Below are 22154 nucleotides of genomic sequence, written 5' to 3'. Positions count from 1 at the left end.
CAATTTAAGTTTTTTTCCGTCTTTAATATTCTCTCACATCTGTGTATAATCATTGTGTCATATTGAATGAATTTGTCTAGAATGACAACTTGTTGAATATATTCTCTGTAAAACGCTTTCTAAGTATCTACAAAACTTGTGTATAATTCAGAATTAATTTACATACAGTACAGCAGTATAATCCATTTAGCTGTTCCCGTCCTTCTGTTAACTTACACATGCATACACAAGATGTGCATAATGCCAGAACTTAACTACAAATTTCAGTACAAATCTCCACCTTCTAGTCATTTATCTAAGTATTTATTTTATATCACACTTAGTCCAATTACACAATGCTATAAGGAAGCAACATTTTTATATAATTATATATCTAATTCTATATAAGGAGGTGCCAAGTTTATGTGGTGAAGGAAAACCGGAGAACCCAGAAAAAAATTTCTCTACACAGGAATCAAACTCACGACCCTAAGGTAGAGGGCTTGTGGAAATATGTTGTGACTTCTCAACCACTCGGCCACTGATGCAATATATATTCAGACCTAACGTCACTTGATATTGACACACCACCTTCTTTCCATATATACTGTCTTGTCACATCAATGGCTACTCTCACGATGCTACAGTTTTGGTCTATAGACACAACTCCTTTGGTCCAAGATGTCCGATCAGTTCCCCGAGGATACAACACATTTAGTCCTTTATACATAACTGATGTTTTTGCGAACTTTAGGATGCCACATACACTTTTTGTCCTGTATGATTATAAGTGTTCAGGACAATGTAATATTCTGTAAGTCCTAATTCTCAGGCTGAGAAGGATAACACAAATCTATACCAATATATATAACTGAGGATGAGATATACCGTAGGTTGTAGCCTGGTCTAGGATAGTCCTTTAAAGATCCTATAAGTCCTAAATCTCAAGCTTAGAAGGACAATACAAATCTATATCAGGATAAGACAGGATGGTCCTTAAGATCCTATAAGTCTTAAATCTCAGGCTTAGATGGACAATAAAAGTCTATATCAGGATGAGACATACCTGCTGATGTAGCCTGGTCTAGAACGTCCTAAAGGTCCTATACATCCTAAAGCTCAGGCTAAGAAGGACAATACACCATATACACACCGCTATATATCTTAGTATGACACATTCCTGATGTTCCAGCCTGGTCTAGGATGGTCCTAAAGGTCCTATAAATCCTTAATCTCAGACTTAGAAGGACAGTTCAGGTCTATATGAGGACGACACATACCTAGCAATGTAGCCTGGTCTACTAGGGTGACACACCACAGGTCACCCCACCTCATGTATACATATAGCTGTCTGTCACTTAAACCGACTTTATCAGCAAAGTGCCTCATCCTCATACCAATATCCCAGTTCACATGTCATTCCAATCATCCCTTACCATAGCAATGAACTCATCCTTCAGATATACAGATGGGACATTCTATTATTGACTTTAGGGAAGACAGCATCCTTAATCTGTCCTTAAGATTTAGCATTTTTTGCAGATGTTCATTACTATAGTGAGCTGTATATACAATTACCTGTGTATAATTAAGACATCTAGTGTCTTTGCTGGCTAAATGGGTCAGTAAGTCTGGAGAAAGTTTCATGTCAATGATGAAATTTTAGGGGAAACTGAGTGAAATTCGACTGTTTATAAGATAAAGAGTGGGTTAGGCAAGGTAATTTACCGAGTGTGTTGTGACCTGTGGTGGAGAGAGAGTTTGTGTTGTTGTGGTGAAGTAGGGCGACAGGTATGTCATCCACACCTGTACTGACGAGATCTTACCTGTCTATAACGACTAAAACTGCCATCAAATGGTCATTTGAAAACTTCAAACTTTATACAGTATTTTTCCAACATCTGTAGTCATGCTTTTATCTTGTAAAAAGATTTCTTAGGAGATTGAATCCTAAATTTTCTAATGCCAAGAGTTTCATAAATTTATATTTATACATAAACATCCATATAACGTTCAAAATCTCTTAACTAAAGACTACTTTCCATTGGTGCAAAAAAGTTCTTATTTCAAAACACTTGCCAAAATACCAAATAATGATTAAGGTTGGTTTCTTTTGTCTCATACAGTAAAAACAACAAAACTTAATGACTTGGTAGTTCCAGTAAGATAGCACTTTCACGGTCAGAAATTTTTGAAAATCCGGCGCACCATTTCTGATGTGTGAATTAAGTTTCATTTTATCTCAAAAAGTACACCTTCCCCTTCACTAATGTTATAATAACATGTACTTTTAGAGAAACACCTATTTTACCTCTGGTATTCAAGCTATCATATTGGAAAGGAGATATGCTTTGAAAGACAACAAAATGTGAAAGTTGATACGTAAGCCATAATAGTTTCAAAACACACACTAATACATTCTCAATAAGTATAGTTTACAATCCTGTCATCAAGAGCTCAGTATAACAAGGATTTCCATCACCCGAGGAAAGGCATCAAAACACCCATCTACATAAAACTACCTACAGGTTCAAAGGTCATGAAACAATCAAGCCTATTCAAAAAGGCCGAAATCTTTTATGCAACCATCTTTGATTCCGGAAGTAAAAGTTTGTAGACTCGAATGATCCATGATCTTAGGGCTTTATTTTAATTGGTTGATCACAAGGGACAAATCTCCATGGATACAGATATGGTCTCCAATATGAGGACAAAGAGAGTATTGAGTCAGAGGTCAAAGCACAATGGCTATATTGCTTAATTAAGGCAAATATGGTGTTATTATGTTTATTGTAATTAATTCTTCTACAACAATCTTTTACTTTCATGCTATATAGCTAAAAATTTTTACAAATAAACAGAGAATGTCAGAGAGAGATAGATAAAACTTCTTTCTTCAATAAATGGTATGGTATCGGTAGTGACTTTAAGTTCAGATTAGTTTAATATAATTGGAATCTTAATCAGCCAATATTTTCAGTATACACCAATAAATAGAGGACCTTACGACAAACTTGAGCCCTGGGCACACACTGACATGTTACCAGTATTTACCAAGATAAGTAAAGCCATTCACAGCTCCCGACGGCCTCAGTCTGTTATAGATATACAAAGTACTTCATAATATTCTATGTCAGCTATTAATGTCACAAACATTTTTAAACAATTCTAGGATGGGTCATGACCGAGACGATCCCAAAGTAATAACTGATTCTAGAAGCAATTTTAATGGTCTCAATCCCAAAGTAACAGAATTTGTAAGTGATTTTAATGGTTTATGATTTTTAATCATATTTATATTCCGATTTTAATTTCAATGGTTTCTAATTCCTTTAATCATATTCTGCTGGATTGAGCTCAAGTTATTTTGTAACCTTATACCCTCCCACAGTAAACATTTAACCTGACTCTTTAAATATGAACAGAAAATGTGAAAAGTCAACAACTTGTCGATTCCGACCTTGGCTCAATTTATAATGAATGACAACTTTCAATAGAAGCAATCTAATGCTTTTTAAGTATTCTTCAAAAGTCAGACACGGGTCTCATATTCAGGAGGAAAACTTTTCTGTGTTACCATGTGCTCTAATGACATGCTAAGTCGACCGTTAACACAAATATGGCCGGGGCAGATATTGACGTAAAAAAAAAAGACCTACTAAAGCATGTTAAATAGACAGATTGAAATCGCCATACATCAGGTAGTACTAACATTTTGATAACATTTGAGGTTAGAATCGGTGTATAATGTTAACGGGTGAGATCTTGACTCGCCCGCGACATTTTGTCTTTGTGTCGACAGCTCATCTAAAAATCTTACATATTAGACATGCATGCCTTCGAGTCATATCCATACAGGCTTTGTTCAATATTATCACTACAAATTAATATAATCATTTAAACGGGAAAATAAAGGTTCCGATTCATTCGACCTATGTCAGCATTACTTAGAAGGCTAAAATATGGAGCTCAGGTTAAAACTTTTCAAAAGATTTTCAACCATATTCCGAATTGTCTGAAGACAAATATAGTACATTTATATGTATCAGCGAAAATGAACTATGAAATCTAGAGTATACCAATTTTATATCAAATGATGCCTCGGCTATTTGATATGAATACAAAATATTTCAGAACAAAAATACAACAAATAAGTGCATTACTTATATATATATATCCTGTACCAAAAGAGTATTTGACTAGCAAGTAGGAATAGGCAATTATAACACACATATCAGGTACATTTTGGACATTTCTCACTTTGTCAGGAATGGCCAGAGAGAAACCTACTTGTATAAATCATCATTACAAACACATCTTGGAATATGTCTCACCTGCCGCAGCTTCTGATTTTTCCATATGTACAAGTCAACATAGAGCTCCAGGTGGTTAATCAAGTACATATAGTCCTTCATGTCGACACTTTCTGATTCATAAGCCATGCTGTTTCTGGTGATAATTTTCTCTCAATAATTCACTTTCAACGTCACCAAAAACTTGGTACACTAATTCCCACAGAACTAAGAGAGAAATTTGACTCGCCTTTTTAAGTCATTTGAAAATTGTCTACATGAATGCTGTGTGCACGATTCAGAGTCAACACGGTACTCGGTGTCAAACTTTGGTAAAAAGATTTTGTCAATAAATCAGACAATATCCGTTATGTCTTTGTCATGAAAATAGAGCATTATTGCACTGCAGAATTGAAAATTAAAAATTTCAATAGAAAATCTTTTTCTGCCCATTCATTGCTGACAGCAAGGTAGTAATTTTTCACTGCTCTACCTTTTGCATAAGACACTTGCGCGTCTACGATTTGTTTGTACGTGTCACAGTATCAGAGTGAGTTACACAATATCATTCATTCCCCGTTATTCATACTTATATCCAGGATATGAATACACCAGTGTTTTCTTTAATGTATTATTCCTCGGGCTGTATTCGACTTCAGTGGACAAGTCAAATTCCATTTCCAATGATAACACTGTCAAATGTCCCATTCTCCTATAAAACTGGTAAGAGATGGTAAACTCCCTCTCCAAAATATCCATTTACTGTACATGGATTATTTTTATATCCCTTTCAAAAAGTTTTCATTACCTCCTGATGTTAACTAAAAGCCATTAAAATTTAAAATTCAAATATCAAAATTATTTACATAAATGTAGTCTCCGGAGAAAAGTAAAAATTCCTTGTTTTCACTCCGCTGGTGGAGACTGTACCTATAGCACTTTAACTGATAAGGAGGGCCTAGTCATATCTACCTGTGTAAAATACCTATACAAATCACATCACTTGAAAAGCGATCTATTGATTCCCGATGTCCAGTTTACTGGCTCGGCCTTAAGATCCTGTCGTTTGTTCCGTAGCTTGTATCAACAGCAAGGTAAGAGATCGGCTGTAGTAATCGACAGAATCAACCAATTACGCAGATTGTATTTGGTCATTGGTGGGCACCATTTCCACTGGTACCACTTGTCATACAAACATCACAGCTAATCTGGCCGTCCCTAGACCACCTCAAGCCAAGGCTGTCAAAAATCCTTTCAAAGTCTATATGTACACACATCGAGATTTGATTATATTAGAATATACAAGCAAAGATTACCACCACTTTCCAAACAAGAACTTTCGAAATTTTGACCAAAGCATAGAACAGAAGCTAATGCATACATTGGCATCTACTTGAAATGTTTTCCACGTATGTCAATCAATATTCGTTATTGATTTAAGACAAGGTTCATTTGCTAATACCTTAACCTTATAATTTGTAATGTACATAACTTAATTACGCTGATCGTGAATGGCCTGTATCATTTGTACAGTTATGACACTAACCAGCTCTTTATTCTCATCTATACAAACGCCTATATGTAACCATATATCCGTAGCCTGATAGAGTGTTGACTTGCTATCATTGAAATTTCAACACTAAATGTATATTCAGAGATCTGTCAAGCTTCCAACCCGTGAAATGTTTCCATACAAATTGAATTCCTGGACTCAAAACAAGGCTGGATTTTCTATTATACATGGAGGTAACTGTGCCAAACATCCACGCGCCACTCGGACAATATATACAATGCCTGCCCATCAGTAAATGTAAAGATATCTGTAATGTTCTAGTTATCAGTAAAACAAAGGCCTAGGTACAACATTTAAATTAGATATGCCCTGAAGTTTTTCTGTTCAGTCGCTAACTGTAGAAGATGATCACTAATGGGTAACTGATACTAGCCTACAGCCACGGTGATTGTAATTAACCATACACCTGTCTGTATAATCACTGGGTTTGATTTAAAGTCAATATTTTGAAAATTACTAAATGTAAAGAGATAACCTCAGGTATTCACCACCGGGGTTAAAATGATATGTTTACAACATACAGCTGAATCTAAAACCAATTACGCCCAAACATCAATGTTAGATTGTAAAAACAGACTGATATTATACAGGTAACCAATAATTATGTAAATTCACATAATCGTTATTCATTAAAAGATTTTAGAAAAGTGCATCGAATCCTCCCCTAAAGAGCATTACAGAAAAACAATATTCATTAAAAAAGAGGACTTAAATCAAAGCACAATAGCTACATTCTGAAATACGCTTTTTAACACCACATTAACGTGTCATTAACTTATTTGCAGCATGGGCTGACAATTGTAAGTAGGTAACAAATCTATCTGTAGAGATTTATAGCGGTTAGGACATGGAATATCCCTATAGGATCACAGATAACCTGAACTTTAAAGATGCTCCACGCCGACAGAGCATTTTGTTTGTTTATTATTTGAACAATAATTGGTGTTTAATCGTATATACATATATATGTCTAATTAACACAAAAAATAATATAAAATAATTTATTTCGTCTATGGTGAATGCGCAATCAATACTTTAATCCATATAGGATATAGTGTCACGGAATTTTTTCGGGATGCAATTAATTATTTTTCATATTTTTAACTTGAAGTAAAATTAGAAGCTCAAACTTTTCAATGGTAGTAATGGTGTAAAGTAAGTAACTTTTGTAACTGAAGAACAAGAGGCCCAGAGGGCCTGTATCGCTCACCTGGTTTGTAATGCCAAGTAATGTTCTGAATACAGGTTCATTGTTTCTTTTCTGAAGGAATTTTGATATTAACCTCTAAATCCCCTATTAGGCCCCACCCCTCCTGCCCCCAGGGGTCAGAGCCAAAATTTATACAAGTTCTGTTCCCCTTCCCCAAGGATGTTTGCGGCCAAATTTGGTCACAATCCAAGCAAAACTCTAGGACAATTTATTTTAGCAATTTATAGGATTTACCTCTATTTCCCCTATTGGGCCCCACCCGTCCTGCCCCTGGGGGGCCAGAGCCAAAACTTTTACAAGTTCTGTTCCCCTTCCCCCAAGGATGTTTGTGGCCAAATTTGGTTACAATCCATACAGAACTCTATGACTAGTAGCGATTTAAAGAATTTACCTCTATTTCCCCTATTGGGCCCCGCCCCTCCTGCCCCCCGGGACCAGAGCCAAAATTTATACAAACTCAGTTCTTATTCTCCCAAGGATATTTCTGGCCAAATTTGGTTACATTCCATGCGGAACTCTGTGACTAGTAGCGATTTAAAGGATTTACCTCTATTTCCCCTATTAGGCTCCGCCCCTCCAGCCCCCGGGGGGCCAGAGCCAAAATTTATACAAGTTCTGTTCCCCTTCCCCCAAGGATGTTTGTGGCCAAATTTGGTTCCAATTCCTGCAGAACTCTATGACTAGTAGCGCTTTAAAGGATTTACCTCTATTTCCCCTATTGGGCCCCGCCCCTCCTGCCCCCGGGGGGGTCAGAGCCAAAATTTATACAAGTTCTGTTCCCCTTCCCCCAAGGATGTTTGTGGCCAAATTTGGTTCCAATCCATGCAGAACTCTATGACTAGTAGCGATTTAAAGGATTTACCTCTATTTCCCCTATTGGGCCCCGCCCCTCCTGCCCCCGGGGGGGCCAGAGCCAAAATTTATACAAGTTCTGTTCCCCTTCCCCAAAGGATGTTTGTGGCCAAATTTGGGTACATTCCATTCACAACTCTATGACTAGTAGCGATTTAAAGGATTTACCTCTATTTCCCCTATTGGGCCCCGCCCCTCCTGCCCCTGGGTGATCAGAGCCAAAATTTATACAAGTACTGTTCCCCTTCCCCCAAGGATGTTTGTGGCTGATTTTGGTTACATTCCATGCAAAACTCTAGGACAAGTAGCGATTTAAAGGATTTACCTCTATTTCCCCTATTGGGCCCCGCCCCTCCTGTCCCCGGGGGATCAGAGCCAAAGTTTATACAAGTTCTGTTCCCCTTCCCCCAAGGATGTTTGTGGCCAAATTTGGTTCCAATTCCTGCAGAACTCTATGACTAGTAGCGATTTAAAGGATTTACCTCTATTTCCCCTATTGGGCCCCGCCCCTCCTGCCCCCGGGGGGGTCAGAGCCAAAATTTATACAAGTTCTGTTCCCCTTCCCCCAAGGATGTTTGTGGCCAATTTGGTTCCAATCCATGCAGAACTCTATGACTAGTAGCGACTGAAGAAAAATACTAAATCGTCTGCTTCTGTTTTTGATTGTGAAAAAATACCATTTGTCAGCGGTGGAGCATCTTTAAACTTATTTTAAATTTCTGGTATTGCTGTCACTATAAACTCGTAGCAATAAAACCACAATGAGTTATGGATTTCATTTTGTATTAAATCCTCCAAACCAACTATAAAGAATTTTCAGACAACAGTTTTATTCTGTGTAATAAAAAGGCTTTTTAGGTTATCAATTTAATATTTCTTACAATACACACATCAAAACACGACACTTATACATGTCCTACAATATAATATTGTTTAAATCTTTATGTAAGGAGGATATCTCGAACCAGAAACTCCCAGATCTAGTTAAAACTGTGTATGTTTAGATTCCTCTGTCAACATTCCAACTAAAATACCACAGTGGCCACACGCCCATCTTGTGACAAGATTTTTTCAGAAAATTTCTAGATTATTTCTCCTTGGTTTGAAACATTTAAATCAGCTTAACATTAAACTATGTATGTCTACAATTAATTAAACTGTTTTAAAACTTAAAATCTTTATCATGACATTTTGATCAATAAAAGTCCCCAAAGGTATAATATCTTGCATATTTTACCTGCAATTAATTAAAGAGAAAGAATTACAATTCATCAATGAAACGCTGCAGAAAACACTGAAAATTCAGCAAGATAGCCCAAAAACTTTATCCTATGATAGAATTGGTCTTTTCTATCAGAAAGCATTTCAAATTCACCAAATGATGCTAAAATTTTCTCCAAAATGAAATTCAACTACAGTACAATGAGACAAATGTTACCCATCTTCACTACAGTATCCCAGATCACGATAGGTTGCAATGTAAACCATAAGACAACTTGAGGAATACTTACACACCGAACACCACTCAGGAAATGAAAAGTGTGTTTGGTGACACATGCTTTATTAACTCAGATAATAATTAATTCTCGTTTGTGCTCGGTATTATGTAGGTGGCCTTTGAAGTGTCTGGTGAGGGCTGACCTACGATATATTTTAGGCAGTGCTGATGCCGATGTAGACAGAAAGGTCAAGGTTACCAGGTTAGGCCATCAAACGAAAGGTCCCGTCAAAATAAAGTTTATATTTAGTAACAAGTTATCAAAATATAGTAACATACAATAGTTAATTGTAGGAAGAAAAAAATCAAATGCAAATCCATGAATTAAGCAATGAATATGTTTGCATAACAAGAATTAATTAAAAGCTCCTGAAAATTTATTGATCCTAGGAATGCATACATATCGTTCGTCATGCATCTTAGGAAAGTCTTGTACAATGTGAAATCAAACTGAACACCAACTTCAAAATGTGAACACTGTATCTTTGTATATGAGTTTACACATATTGTAGTTAAAAAGGTCTGACCATAGGATCAACATTAAAACTTGGGTCTAAAGACAAATGGCCTTTAGTAAATTAAGCTAACCAATTACAAACAATCAATTTCCCAGTCCAATGTAGGGGATATATATAGCTATCATAAGTATAAAACACATTTAAACCAGCCCCAGTGACAACCTTTGTATAACAACCACCTCTGTATTACAACCGTCTCTGTATAACGACCACTTTCTTGGTGTCCCAAGTGGCCAACACAATTTGATCTTTGTATAAAGACCACTTGGTTAAATGATCATCTTTGTCCCTTGAGTGTATCAGAAAACAAGGAAAACTTTAAACTATTCTGTTATCATATCAAGATCAAATATAAGTTGAAATTTTAAGCATAAGTTTGGCTTGGACCAAGGCTCTCTCAGTTATATAGGTTCCAATCATCGACTGTACGCCTACAATAAACAGATTAGTTCTTTGACAAGTAACCTAGACCACATCCATGCCCTCCAAAATTCCATCCTAGGATAATGCAGCTTACCAGCAAACGTTCAGAGCTATCCTGGATTTTTTATATAGCACACACAAGCAGATAAGCTTTGGCCATTCTGAACATCAGAAGCCTACAAAATATGTTGAAAATTGTCATAACATCTTTTTTCACTTACCTTGAGTTCATCCGTCTGATTCAAGTTGTTAGTAGGAACTTCATACAAATCACGACGCCCAGACGGTCTATTGGAGGGCTGACCATCCGAATGGCTGGTAGAGGAAGACAGGCGGTCAAGACTGGACATGGACATGCGGGTACCATCCGGCTTGGGCAAGGAGAACTGGGTCGGAAAGTCCTTCATGCTTGTTGAGCGTTCCCTGTGGAGGCGGGCCCGCTCACTGGCACTCTTAGGTTTGGTGCTGGTTGTGGCAGCGGAGGGTTGAGTATCAGCGGTGCTTTTACGACGAATAATGGGGATGTGGCTGGAGTTGGCGTTCACAGAAGGATGAGAGGATGGGGAGGAGGAAGGGTTGTTGGCAGATGCAGAGCTAGGCGTGTTAGAGGATGGCGGGGAAGTGGTGTTGGCGGCCAGCGTCTGCCATGTCCTGCGCGGGACAGTGCAGTAAGGGTTGTTGTAGTTGGAATCTGCTAGCACGCGGGCAGCATTCTCTATACCGGGATGTGAACCTGAACTTACATAATTAAGTCTATCACCAGAACGACTAAGGAACTTGGAAGATGCAAGTCCCATACCGACATCTTTGGCATCTTCGGAAGAAAGGTCATGTAGACTGCTGCTCTTACGTAACCCTTCTTGGTAGTGTTTGTCTGTTCTGTGTTTCATGTTACGAACACCTCGATAGGTTGAGAAGGCCTGCTCCTTAACCTTGACCTTTTCAACCTCGAAACGATTGTTGACTGCTGGAATGTCCCCGTCCGTGAGGCTACTCACACTCGGCAACTTTCTGTGGGAGTCTGTTGTCAATGGCTAAAACAGCAAACAAACATTTTATCATAAGATAGTCAACTGAAAGTCATCTGTCTGAACAGTTTCAACATTGGCCAACACAAATACAAATGTTAAAGAACTAGAAAGCAATAAAATAAACAATATCCTCCTAAATGTTTACAATTTCTTTATATATCAAATGAGTCTTAATTTTCAAGCAATGCTGAGTTACTCCCCTTGTTAATTTCTTCACTAGTTCTTTCTTAGTTTCTTATTTTTTTTCATAAGGATTACCTCCCTTGCATCAGTTTTCTACCAACCTGAACATTCTCTTTGTCTTTATTGCTAAATATGGGCATGGTGAAGCGTCGATTTTTGGGTTTCGGTAATGACCTTGGAAACACAGAAAGTACTTCTTGCCACCTGGAGAAAAAACATGAAAATGATAATAATCAAAGTATAAAAAATTGAAATTCTCCAAGCAAGTTATCTACTGTAGAAGAAAGACTATAACATGACATTATGAATTAATCGTGTTTAAAACATACCTGTAACTGATTGAAATAATATTGTTTTATAATGCTTTAGTTTTACAGTGTATAATACTTATTAATATTAATTTTCTCTCAATTTTCCGTTTTTTCCTCCTTCCCCTATTATTATATACAAATATCCAACTGTTCTCTCTGAATTTCAAGTGTCACTATCCTTATTCCCTTTAATGGCCCACATGACCAGAATTATAAAGCCTATAGAGTAAGACTTACCACATGATCTCCTCCTTGGACCCAGCCTTGATGTAGTACGTCTTGTTAGGGGTGATGATATACAGAGAGTTGGTGTGGGTCGTCTTTTTCTCAGCATCCCCCACTTCTGTACATTTATTCATGTCCACCGCACCTTGTGGAACTGTGTCAGGCTGAAGTCAGAGAAATGAAAAATAAATTCATGAATAAAATCTACTTTTAGAAAAATCTGTTGTTATATATGATGTCACCTTCCTACCAACTAATGTCAGGTGTTCATTTAGTTTTCTTCATTTCACAATGACTACACAAATTGCTTTTACTGTTTCATCTGGCTGAATGAATTACGAAGCACTGAAAGAAGGTAATAAATGTTATGGCTATAAAACAACATGATCAATTTTACCTTAAAAATAAAAAATATTAGAAAAAGTATTGAGTGTTCTGGATATTTCTATTTATCACCGAAGGGAAGTAACTCTTGTGGTCTTGGGCACTTATATGATGTTTAGCCTATACATTGCAAACAAAGTTTTAAGAACTATTTTCCGTAACTGGTCATCTCTTAAAACACCTTAATATAATTGGACATGAAGAAAAAATAACAATTGTATATAACATAAAAGCTGAAAAGGGATTATTTAATTTTCATGGTAATTTCTTTTTTGGTAATTTTCCTATTTTTCAAATCCCATTTCATATTTTTACACTTTCAAACAATAAAACAGTTTCAAACAATAATTATAAATATTTCAGATTATTTTTGGGAATTTTTTTTTCTCAATGTCTTTTACAGTATTAAATTTTCTATAGATTATCATTTCCAAGTCAATATTACAATTATATTCCTGGGGACAGATTTGTCATTTTTCAAGTTTCCTGTAAATTTATGAATAGAATTTTCACAGGAAGTGTTACTTTTACGGGAAATAAAACTCAGACTTCTGTAGAGGAAATCATACTTCCTAACGAGTTTCATTGATGGTTACAGAACTGATTTACATCTTGTAGCAATGACAGTTTCAGTGTCTAGTTGATGTACTTCCTGTATATTATTGTTTTTCCTCAGCTGTAAACAATTATCTAGATGTTTTAATCCTTTCCATGTGTATATATCAGTCTGTTTTATATCAATACTAATCAGTACCATCATCACAATAACACACCACACTTCCCTTCTATGGTCATACACTGTACTATTACACATAAACATGGAGAGTTTAATTCATTAAAGATGCTCCACCGCTGACAAATAGTATTTTTTTCTCAGTAAAAAAACAAGAGCAGACAAATTTGTTTTTTTCTTCAGTTACAAAAGTTACTTAATTACACCATTACCAACATTGAAAAGTTTGAGCTTTTAATCTTACTTCAAGATAAAAATATTAAATATGATCACTTGCATCTCGCAAAAATTATGTGGCACTATATATGTCCTATATGGAATGGGACTAATTCACGTACCACATGATACCCGATAACGTTTGTGCGTGACTAGTATCTCCAGTGGTGATGGAATGACGTGTTTCTTTGTAATATTCCCCTGAAATGACGTTATCACGCGATAACGTCATTTGACGTCATTCCATCACCAATAGAAACAATAGTCCCACACAAACGTTATCGGGTATCACGTGGTACGTGAATGAGTCCCATTAAGTACTGATTGTGCATGAAACAAAAGGAAGATAAATTACTTCTATTATTACTTTTGTGGCAATTAGACATATATATACATGATTAAACACCAATCATTGTTCAAATGATGAGTATCCTTTATGCTCTGTCAAAAGTGGAGCATCTTTAAGAATTGTTTTCTCCATTAAGTCTAATCCTAAAGAAGCCTATAATATCCATAGGCACAATCTAAGGGTTTTCGTTAGCTCTCACTCCTATATAAATATATATATTTTTAGTAGCACTCACAATCCATGAATATGCTGTTACCCTCAAAATTAATGCAATATTTGACAATAACCCTAATGTTTACTAATTAAGATACCATTTAATTACCATAAAATGTAGCTTTTTTACATTAAACTTTACATGCGATATCTTATATAAATATTCATCTGGAATATTTGTACTTACATCTTCATCCACGGAAAAGTTAAGCTCTCCATCATCAAACAGTCGAAAGAAGCGCCTCTGCCACCGCTATAAATGTAAAAGAAAAGAAAAATAGAAATTGATAATACAACTAACATGTTACAAGGTCAGTAAAGTTTCCTCATCATAGTGAGTTGGAATTATTGTAGCATAAATTTCATCAATAAGAGTTTTAATTACAATACAGACATCAGATAAAGAAGACAATCAAACATTGACATCACAAAGTGGAGACAATTTCAACACAGAATCATGAAGGGAGATAACTGTACAATATATACCAAAGGGAGGTAAGGTGTATGTTATAGTTGTACAAGGTGTATGTTATAGTTGTACATGACACCTATATATTTATCAATGATTTGATCAATACACATACTGCCTTATCACTTTAACACCGAGGAATTTAATTCATTTTTCTGCATTAAGCACACATCAAAAATCATTAACATTGCACAGGTGTGGAACAGACAGGTGTACACTGTTGGTGGTGTATATATATAGCTGTTTCTGAGGTGGTTACGAGGACTTGACAACCCTCCTATGTGTCAGTATAGTACAGATCATTGACCTGCCTGCTCCTAATCTGCTTGGTGATTATGATGAATGTGATGTCACGTTTCTCTATAAACAAACCTTCATACATCAGCTTGTTTACAGCATGTCCCCGATACCATTATTAACTATCAACACCAACACCTTACTTTAATACCTATACAACACATCAACACATCCAACCCTGCCTCCTCCCTCAACGCCTGGTACCCTCCATCCCATTTCTTATTACCTTATAAACAAGGAATCACAACAACACAACATATTTGAATAATATGCAGTTTTAAGTAATATATTAAGACCCATAAGGACACCAAGAGAGTACAATTTTGACAAGAAATCCAAATCTGACCATCGGATTAACAACACATAAACCAGGATAGCTATCATACAGTACAGCCTTTCAACCCTATTTATATATATAACGCCATAATTATATAAGCTATACATTTTCATGTTTACTATCAATCAAACACATCATGTTCACAACATTCAATGGGCCAAAATATACAAAGGGCAATAACTCTGTAAATAACAATAAATCTCTCCCAGTCTCAAATTTATCCCTTCTAAACTAATGCTTCATCAAAAGAATGAAACACTTCCAGGCTATATACGTAAATAATTTCTATTGTGAAAAACTTGACTCATGAAATATCTGTTACCAGCTGGCTTTGTGTTATAAGAAATGAGAAAGGATCAATGATATCAGATTTGTTTATGAATTGTATAAAATGACATCACAGAATCTTGTTTCAGTTTAAGGACATTCTCTTTAATTTTTATCCGGCCTGGGGGATATTTAGTACAACCCTGTATGTAAATTACACAATGAATACTTAACATGTGTTATTCAGGTATAGTAAAGACTTAACAGTAATCACCATTAGGCTATTTAAATAAAGTAAACCAGGACACCTTAAGTCTTTTTTTCTGTTTTATGTGGTAAAGACTTAATTGAATATATAACATACATGCTATACAACCTCATAAATAATTCTTGAATGTCAAGGTCATGAATGACGTATATTCACTAAGTAAAAAACAATACTGAATGCAAATTGTGAGATACTGGGTTTGGGTTAATTATTATTGAATTTGGACTTGCCTGTGAATTTTCAGATGATGATAAATGGCATAAAATTGTGTTTGTACAAGGCGATGTCCTCGGAAACAATTATTTTAGATAAATCGTTATTAAATCTCAAAGCAAAATAACTTGTTTAGAATAATCAATAAATAAAAATTTAAACAAAATACTCCTTGATAAACCTCTGTACAATAGCCTTAAAAAGGTCTTTCCTTTCAGAAAATAAACACAACTTTCTGACACCTATTACAAATGTGGGCTACACACCCAGTATCTTGATAAAGATTTGAAAAGAACTTTTAGACAAGAATGTTACAGTTGATAATATCCCATCATAGAATACTGATTCCTTTCTTGTTGAACGACCTTCACTTTAAATATTAATTTATATGGAATTTTTACATCAACAACCTTCACATGTTACTCTACTGAAAGAAGGTGCAGATACATGAACATAGAATGTACAAAAATTATTTGGAAGGCAAATCATGTATTGAATATCAATTACACTAAACTTATATATAAAGTCCTGAAACCTGAATGGGGGTGATACTAGGTTCTAAGGTACAAAACGAAAAGGAAATGAACAAACTTTTGGTCAGATATGAATTCCTTATATTTTTTTAAAAGAATTCCTCACAATATTTTAAGTGATTTTTCTTAAATTCCTCACAATATTTTTTATTTTGAATTCCTCAATTTTTTATTTTTTTTTTTAATTTTTACACAAATATCCATTCACATGAAAATGAACCAGCGTGATATACATACAAAGAGGAGTTGACATATTTATGTGATGACAATATCGTACCTAATCCTCAGTCGTACACCACATTACTACACACAAGTGTTTGTTGTCTACTATAGTAAAGAATGTCGTGAACCAGCCGAAACAGTTATACCTTTTCAGATTTGGACTTCCCCTCACAGTAAGGAGCATTTCCATGTTTATAATGACATCAGGATCATAACTTTATACCTGGGGTGTATTTATATACGACAATAATACAAATACAGGGGCTATAACTGTATACTTTGGGTGACGTATTTATATACGACAATAATACAAATACAGGGGCTATAACTGTATACTTTGGGTGACGTATTTATATACGACAATATTACAATTACAAGGGCCATAACTTTATACCTGGGGTGTATTTATATACAGCAATAATACAAATACAGGGGCTATAGCTGTATACCTGAGGGGATGTTTTTGTATATATACCTGTAGGGATGTATTTATATACCTGGGGTGTATTTTGTACCCTGGCATAGGCCTTTAGTTACGACAATTACAACTAGCCTTATATCGATATATCAATTTTACTGAATCAATGTGAAAATTTCTTATCTGCTACATAGTATATAACTGACCTGTTTTGCAATGTCTTCTATATTTGAAGAACATATATATGATATGTCATGTATTATACATGCACGACTATAATGACGTAATAAATGCTTCAAAATGCCATCATGAATCTGCATAATGTTGAAAAATTATCTATCTACATATGTAAAAGTGTCTAGGTATATAGACTGAGTTTAAAACATAGTATTTTTGACACTATTTTCATTGGACACTTGCAACAAGGTTGGTCATCAAATTATTGAACTTCTAATTACATTTTATATACTACTGATAGAAAACACAAAAATTGCATATTTACAAATCAAAAGTTGCAAATTCAAAGTCTGAACATCCAACTACATGCCAACGCACAACTCGATGTAACATATTCCTTTAGTATATGATGGCCATATACATATCATGGTCATAAGTATATGTACTACTTATATACATTAGAGAAATACGAAGCTTTAGTTCATTGAGAAAAAAAAAGCTATCAGGGTAATGACTGGTTTAATCCTAGTCTGAAAGGTTTCTTTACAAAAACTGTCCTTTCTTATGATATCTTATACAGAGAGTACTTTATGTGGTCATCATGAGAAATACTAATATTGATGGTAGTAATAATATATCGTGGGTATGACCTCAATCTTCTGGATCACAATAGAATTGGTGATAAGGATTGAGATTAGATAAATGGGGACACCATTATAGCTACTTATACTGGTAGGATATATACCAAGCTTTTAAACACGATCAGCCTGAACTCAAATGTATTTAAGTTTAAAATTGGTAGTTTGAACAGCTGGTATGGAAAACCTGCACTAAATTGGAGACTTTTGGTATGCAAAATTGCTTGCTCTTGTAATACCATATACAAGAAACTAATAAAAGAATTGGTCGTTCTGTCCTCACTGCATGATTGTAATTTACTATAATGAAAAGGTCCTGGTGAACGTGACTCCCTTATATTAAAACCTCCTCATTTTTGGCCATGAGTAAGGAGTGGGAAAGGAATTGGGTTATGTCCCCTTATCTAGACACCCAGAAGTCTATAAAGTGTTCAGTGCCTTTGGAAATATGCTTCTGTGTGGTAGCACCATAAAGTTGGCAGGAGTTATTGCTATCACAAATGGACACAACCAGGTCCCTAAACAAATATGACAGGAGTTACTGCTATCACACAAGGGACACCATCAGATCCCTAAACAAACTTGGCAGGAGTTATTGCTATCACAAGGGGACACCACCAGGTCCTTAAACAAATATGGCAGGAGTTACTGCTATCACATTCTTGCTGTGTACATGGTAAGGTTTGGCACCCTTTAAAATGACCTTGATATGAGCTGTTAACAAAATTAAAATTATTTTCTTGTGAATGTCATTGTAGGGTTGGGTTTTTATATATCTTTCATCTCTCTATTTCACTTTCATCTGTTTATTTAAATTGAAACTTATCACAGAAAAAAAAATCATCCTTTTTATTGAAAAATTACACTTGTTACACAAGATCTACACGTCTCCCTTTATATGTGTTGAGAAACTTTGTGTACATCAGTGGGGATGTGCATTCCTCTCCTTAACATGTAGGACCTCTCTCAAGTGCACTTCAAAAGGACTTACAGCACTTCTCTTTTTTAAGTCCTTTCTCGTATATTTTTTTCCTTTCTACTGATGCTATTATTATCTAACATTACACACAGCTGTTGTTTATATACATAAAATGATGGGGGGTGGGGCACATCAAAACGTTTTTGATGTGTGGCCCTGGAACGCAAGGGGGACTGTAAAAAGTTAGGACGGATCATGAATAAAAGAAAGCATTCAAAAAATGGTGTGTCTTATGTTTGACTGTTAAAGTAAATTGGCAAATAATAATAAAAAACACAAAAAAAAAAACTTCACATACACATGAAAAATAACATCAAAATAAGTACATTACGAGCGAGACTGAAATGGTAATGGACTAGCAATAAAATTTTCAAATTAAAACGACATAAAATGGTTTAGTAAAACAAACTTTACTTCTAGAAGAGCTTGAGGTACACACATACACACCAAAAGGGAAGAGGTCTACATGATAAAGAAATCTACCTAGTACACATTTTTATCATGTCACAATAAAATTCATTTAATTTCCATATTAATTTGAGCAAAATAAACAACTTCAGTACTTATATATCTAATAAGAAGATAAAATTGTAATAGTATCTTGTTCTGCGACCTTCACAAATGGAAACGTTGCCATGGATATGTTGTTTCAATAAATTTCCATTTTGGTTTTAGATGTGCAAGCCAAAACACTTTTATTCAATATTATTCATAATAAAATGTGAAGAGAAAAAAAAAGAAAAAAAAAGAGAAATAAAACATATTTTGTCCTTGTGTGCCCTTCACCTATATGAAACCTATACATTTCACAGAGTAACGTGATCATAAGTTTCAGTCTCGAGTGATCAGTCTCGAGGCAATCGTTTCTGGACATTTGTCTTGGCAAAATTTCAAGGTATTTGATGTTGAAACGAGGTACACTTCAAGTTCAAGATGAAACGGACGACAGGTGTGGACATTTACAGGTAAAACAGGTGTAAACAACTGCTGCAGATGATATAATGCACAGAGAAGTAGATCACATGTCAAACTGATAAATAACACTACAATTATAGGACAGAGAAAATCTACAACTCATCTTATTTCCTATTTGTTTTATTTTTTCAGGTTTTTTTTTCGTTGGTTTTGATCACCACCCTATTGTGCCCATTACGCCGCGTGAAATCCTCACTCTTCTTAATACGGTTGAAGATTTTGGAAAGTTTTACGTGGTAGGTCAAACAGCTCTAGGCTAGTCACCTCCAATACAGTGTCTGGATAATCAGAGAGAATTAGGGAAATTTCTTCTTCATTGAAGATGCTCCCATCCTTGAAGGCAGAGCACTGGTTAAATGTCTGTTTAAAATAACACTTGGGCATGTCTGATACCTACATATACACTAACAGCAGTAGAGATATGTTATATACACCAAGTGAACTGACAAATGTTTATTCAAAGTCACTAAAATGACACATTCCTTAAATGTTAGGCAAGATACATAAAATAAACATTCTAAAACAAGAGTACTTGACCAAATGATATATGTTTTGAGCATGTGTTCAGTCCCTTGGCGTAAGAAACTCTCGATACTTTCACAGATCCACATATATCCATACATACTACCCTAGCTCTCTACAATCTGTCTGAGATTAGAGAGTACTTTATGGAGATAATCCCTGGCAGATTCATGTAACACTGTGTAATTACAACAACTAATCCTGATAATCCTGTGTTCCTATGTAAGGGTGTATGTACTCTTACATCATTATATCAAACACATACAGGATATATATAACCTTGTCTTGCAGCCAGGGGCCGCGGTGGCCCAAAATTCTCTAATAACTTGTAGTAATGTCTTGTTACATAGTTATCTGCTCTTGTGGGTAGAGATTGATTTTAGTTTGATTTAATTACTTTAACATCCTATTTTCACAGCCAAGGTCATTTAAAGATATAAATGTTGCACATATGCTGTGTTCATGATCAGATGGTGGAAGTAGCGGAGAAAAATCTCCAACCAACAGTCAGTATCTAGCAGCTGCCAGGGACATCTTATATAATAATTAACCATCAGCCACCTTAGTGTCAAGAGATTGATTGGCATGTTATTATTTTGTAAGCAAGAATTAGGATGTTTTCTCAGAAAAATAATTAGGATGTTTTCTCAGAAAAATAATCATGTCACTCTCATAAACACATGATGTAACAAACAAAACCTACCTTCAATGTAGACAAGTCTCTTATTCCAGATTTGCATATTACAGAGTTATCTGCACTTGCAGATAGGTATTGGTTGTGACGTCATGTTTTTGTGAGCGTAACGTCATACTTTTCGGAGAAAATGACGTGAATTGCGCTCACAAAATAATGATGTAACTATCGATACCTACCCGCAAGGGAGCTAACTCTGTAATATGCAAAGACGGAATATGCAAATACAGAATTGCTTAAGTCACTGTATAGGTGTTTTCATTAGTGGGGAATTTCATCAAACTTCAGTACCCGCGAACATTTATGCACATAAATATTAAGCATCAATGAGAAAATCACAAAACACTCTCTCCACAAAATAAAACAACTACATGATTATACAGTAATTGTGTGAAAAGCCCTGATGACAAGTACTCCTGATGTTTTGACTTTTTACCACCATGGACCCAATTCTATGCAGTGGTAAGAGCTATTATATATTGTGTGCAGTTAGTATCCTGCACAGTGGTGTGGAATGATAAGTCAACACTTGAAATGCTGATGATACAACTATCTGTATACCAGAACTGACTAGCAGTGTGATGAAGGGCCATATACCTGTATTTTTAAAGTTTCTTATCTCATTCATTACACAGCAGCCAACAAAACAGACATTTAATACAAACTTGTGATTGGAAATCGGGATGAAATTCAGAAATTGGATAAACTCACACACCTGTTTTTGTAGTTCCTAAATCCTGACACAGATAAAATTATGAACCTTTTTTTGAAGTTATCTCTTACAAAACCTTTAAGCGTTTTTGCTTATCAGACCATGTTCCGCTTTTGAAGCTGTGAAAGCATACAATTTGCCAGACTTTAAGGTTCAGTTTTCATTGTTTACGATTGGCAGAGATAAGGTTTATTATTTACAAACATGTCAGAAGATGGTTGGACGTATCCCAACCTTCAAATTTTCCAATTTGTAAACAATTGTAACTGTAGCCAAACACTGAAATAGAATTTAAGTGTTACCAAAAAAAGAGGTATTTTCAATAAGTGGGGGGAAATACAGCAAAAAGTTAGAGTATGATTCATGCTCCTTATTTTGAGGATGAAATAGGAAAAGAGAACATTTTCAGAACAGACTTTTCTACTAACAGACCAAAGAATATG

General features: G+C 35.3%; 1 protein-coding gene across 10 annotated transcripts in view; it reads right to left on the bottom strand.

Annotated features, from left to right (window-relative positions):
* LOC138323842 (uncharacterized) overlaps positions 1–22154 on the bottom strand; it is a 72616-nt gene that overhangs the window by 21417 nt on the left and 29045 nt on the right. For 6 of the 10 annotated variants that reach the window (XM_069268722.1, XM_069268725.1, XM_069268723.1 and 3 more), the window contains 4 exons: positions 14178–14243; positions 12108–12259; positions 11661–11763; positions 10567–11379 (listed from right to left, as the gene is read on the bottom strand). In XM_069268722.1, coding sequence (XP_069124823.1) covers positions 10567–11379; positions 11661–11763; positions 12108–12259; positions 14178–14243 — 1134 coding nt within the window. Of the gene's footprint in view, positions 1–1045; positions 1196–1259; positions 1283–4313; positions 4443–10566; positions 11380–11660; positions 11764–12107; positions 12260–14177; positions 14244–22154 lie in introns of those variants that run through there. The other 4 variants (XM_069268728.1, XM_069268729.1, XM_069268732.1 and 1 more) reach the window with 4 other exon arrangements.

Source organism: Argopecten irradians, chromosome 5 (assembly GCF_041381155.1).
Source record: "Argopecten irradians isolate NY chromosome 5, Ai_NY, whole genome shotgun sequence".
NCBI lineage: Eukaryota > Metazoa > Mollusca > Bivalvia > Pectinida > Pectinidae > Argopecten > Argopecten irradians.
The sequence above is the reverse complement of the archived record's forward strand: the minus strand, read 5'-3'. Positions and strand labels throughout refer to the sequence as shown.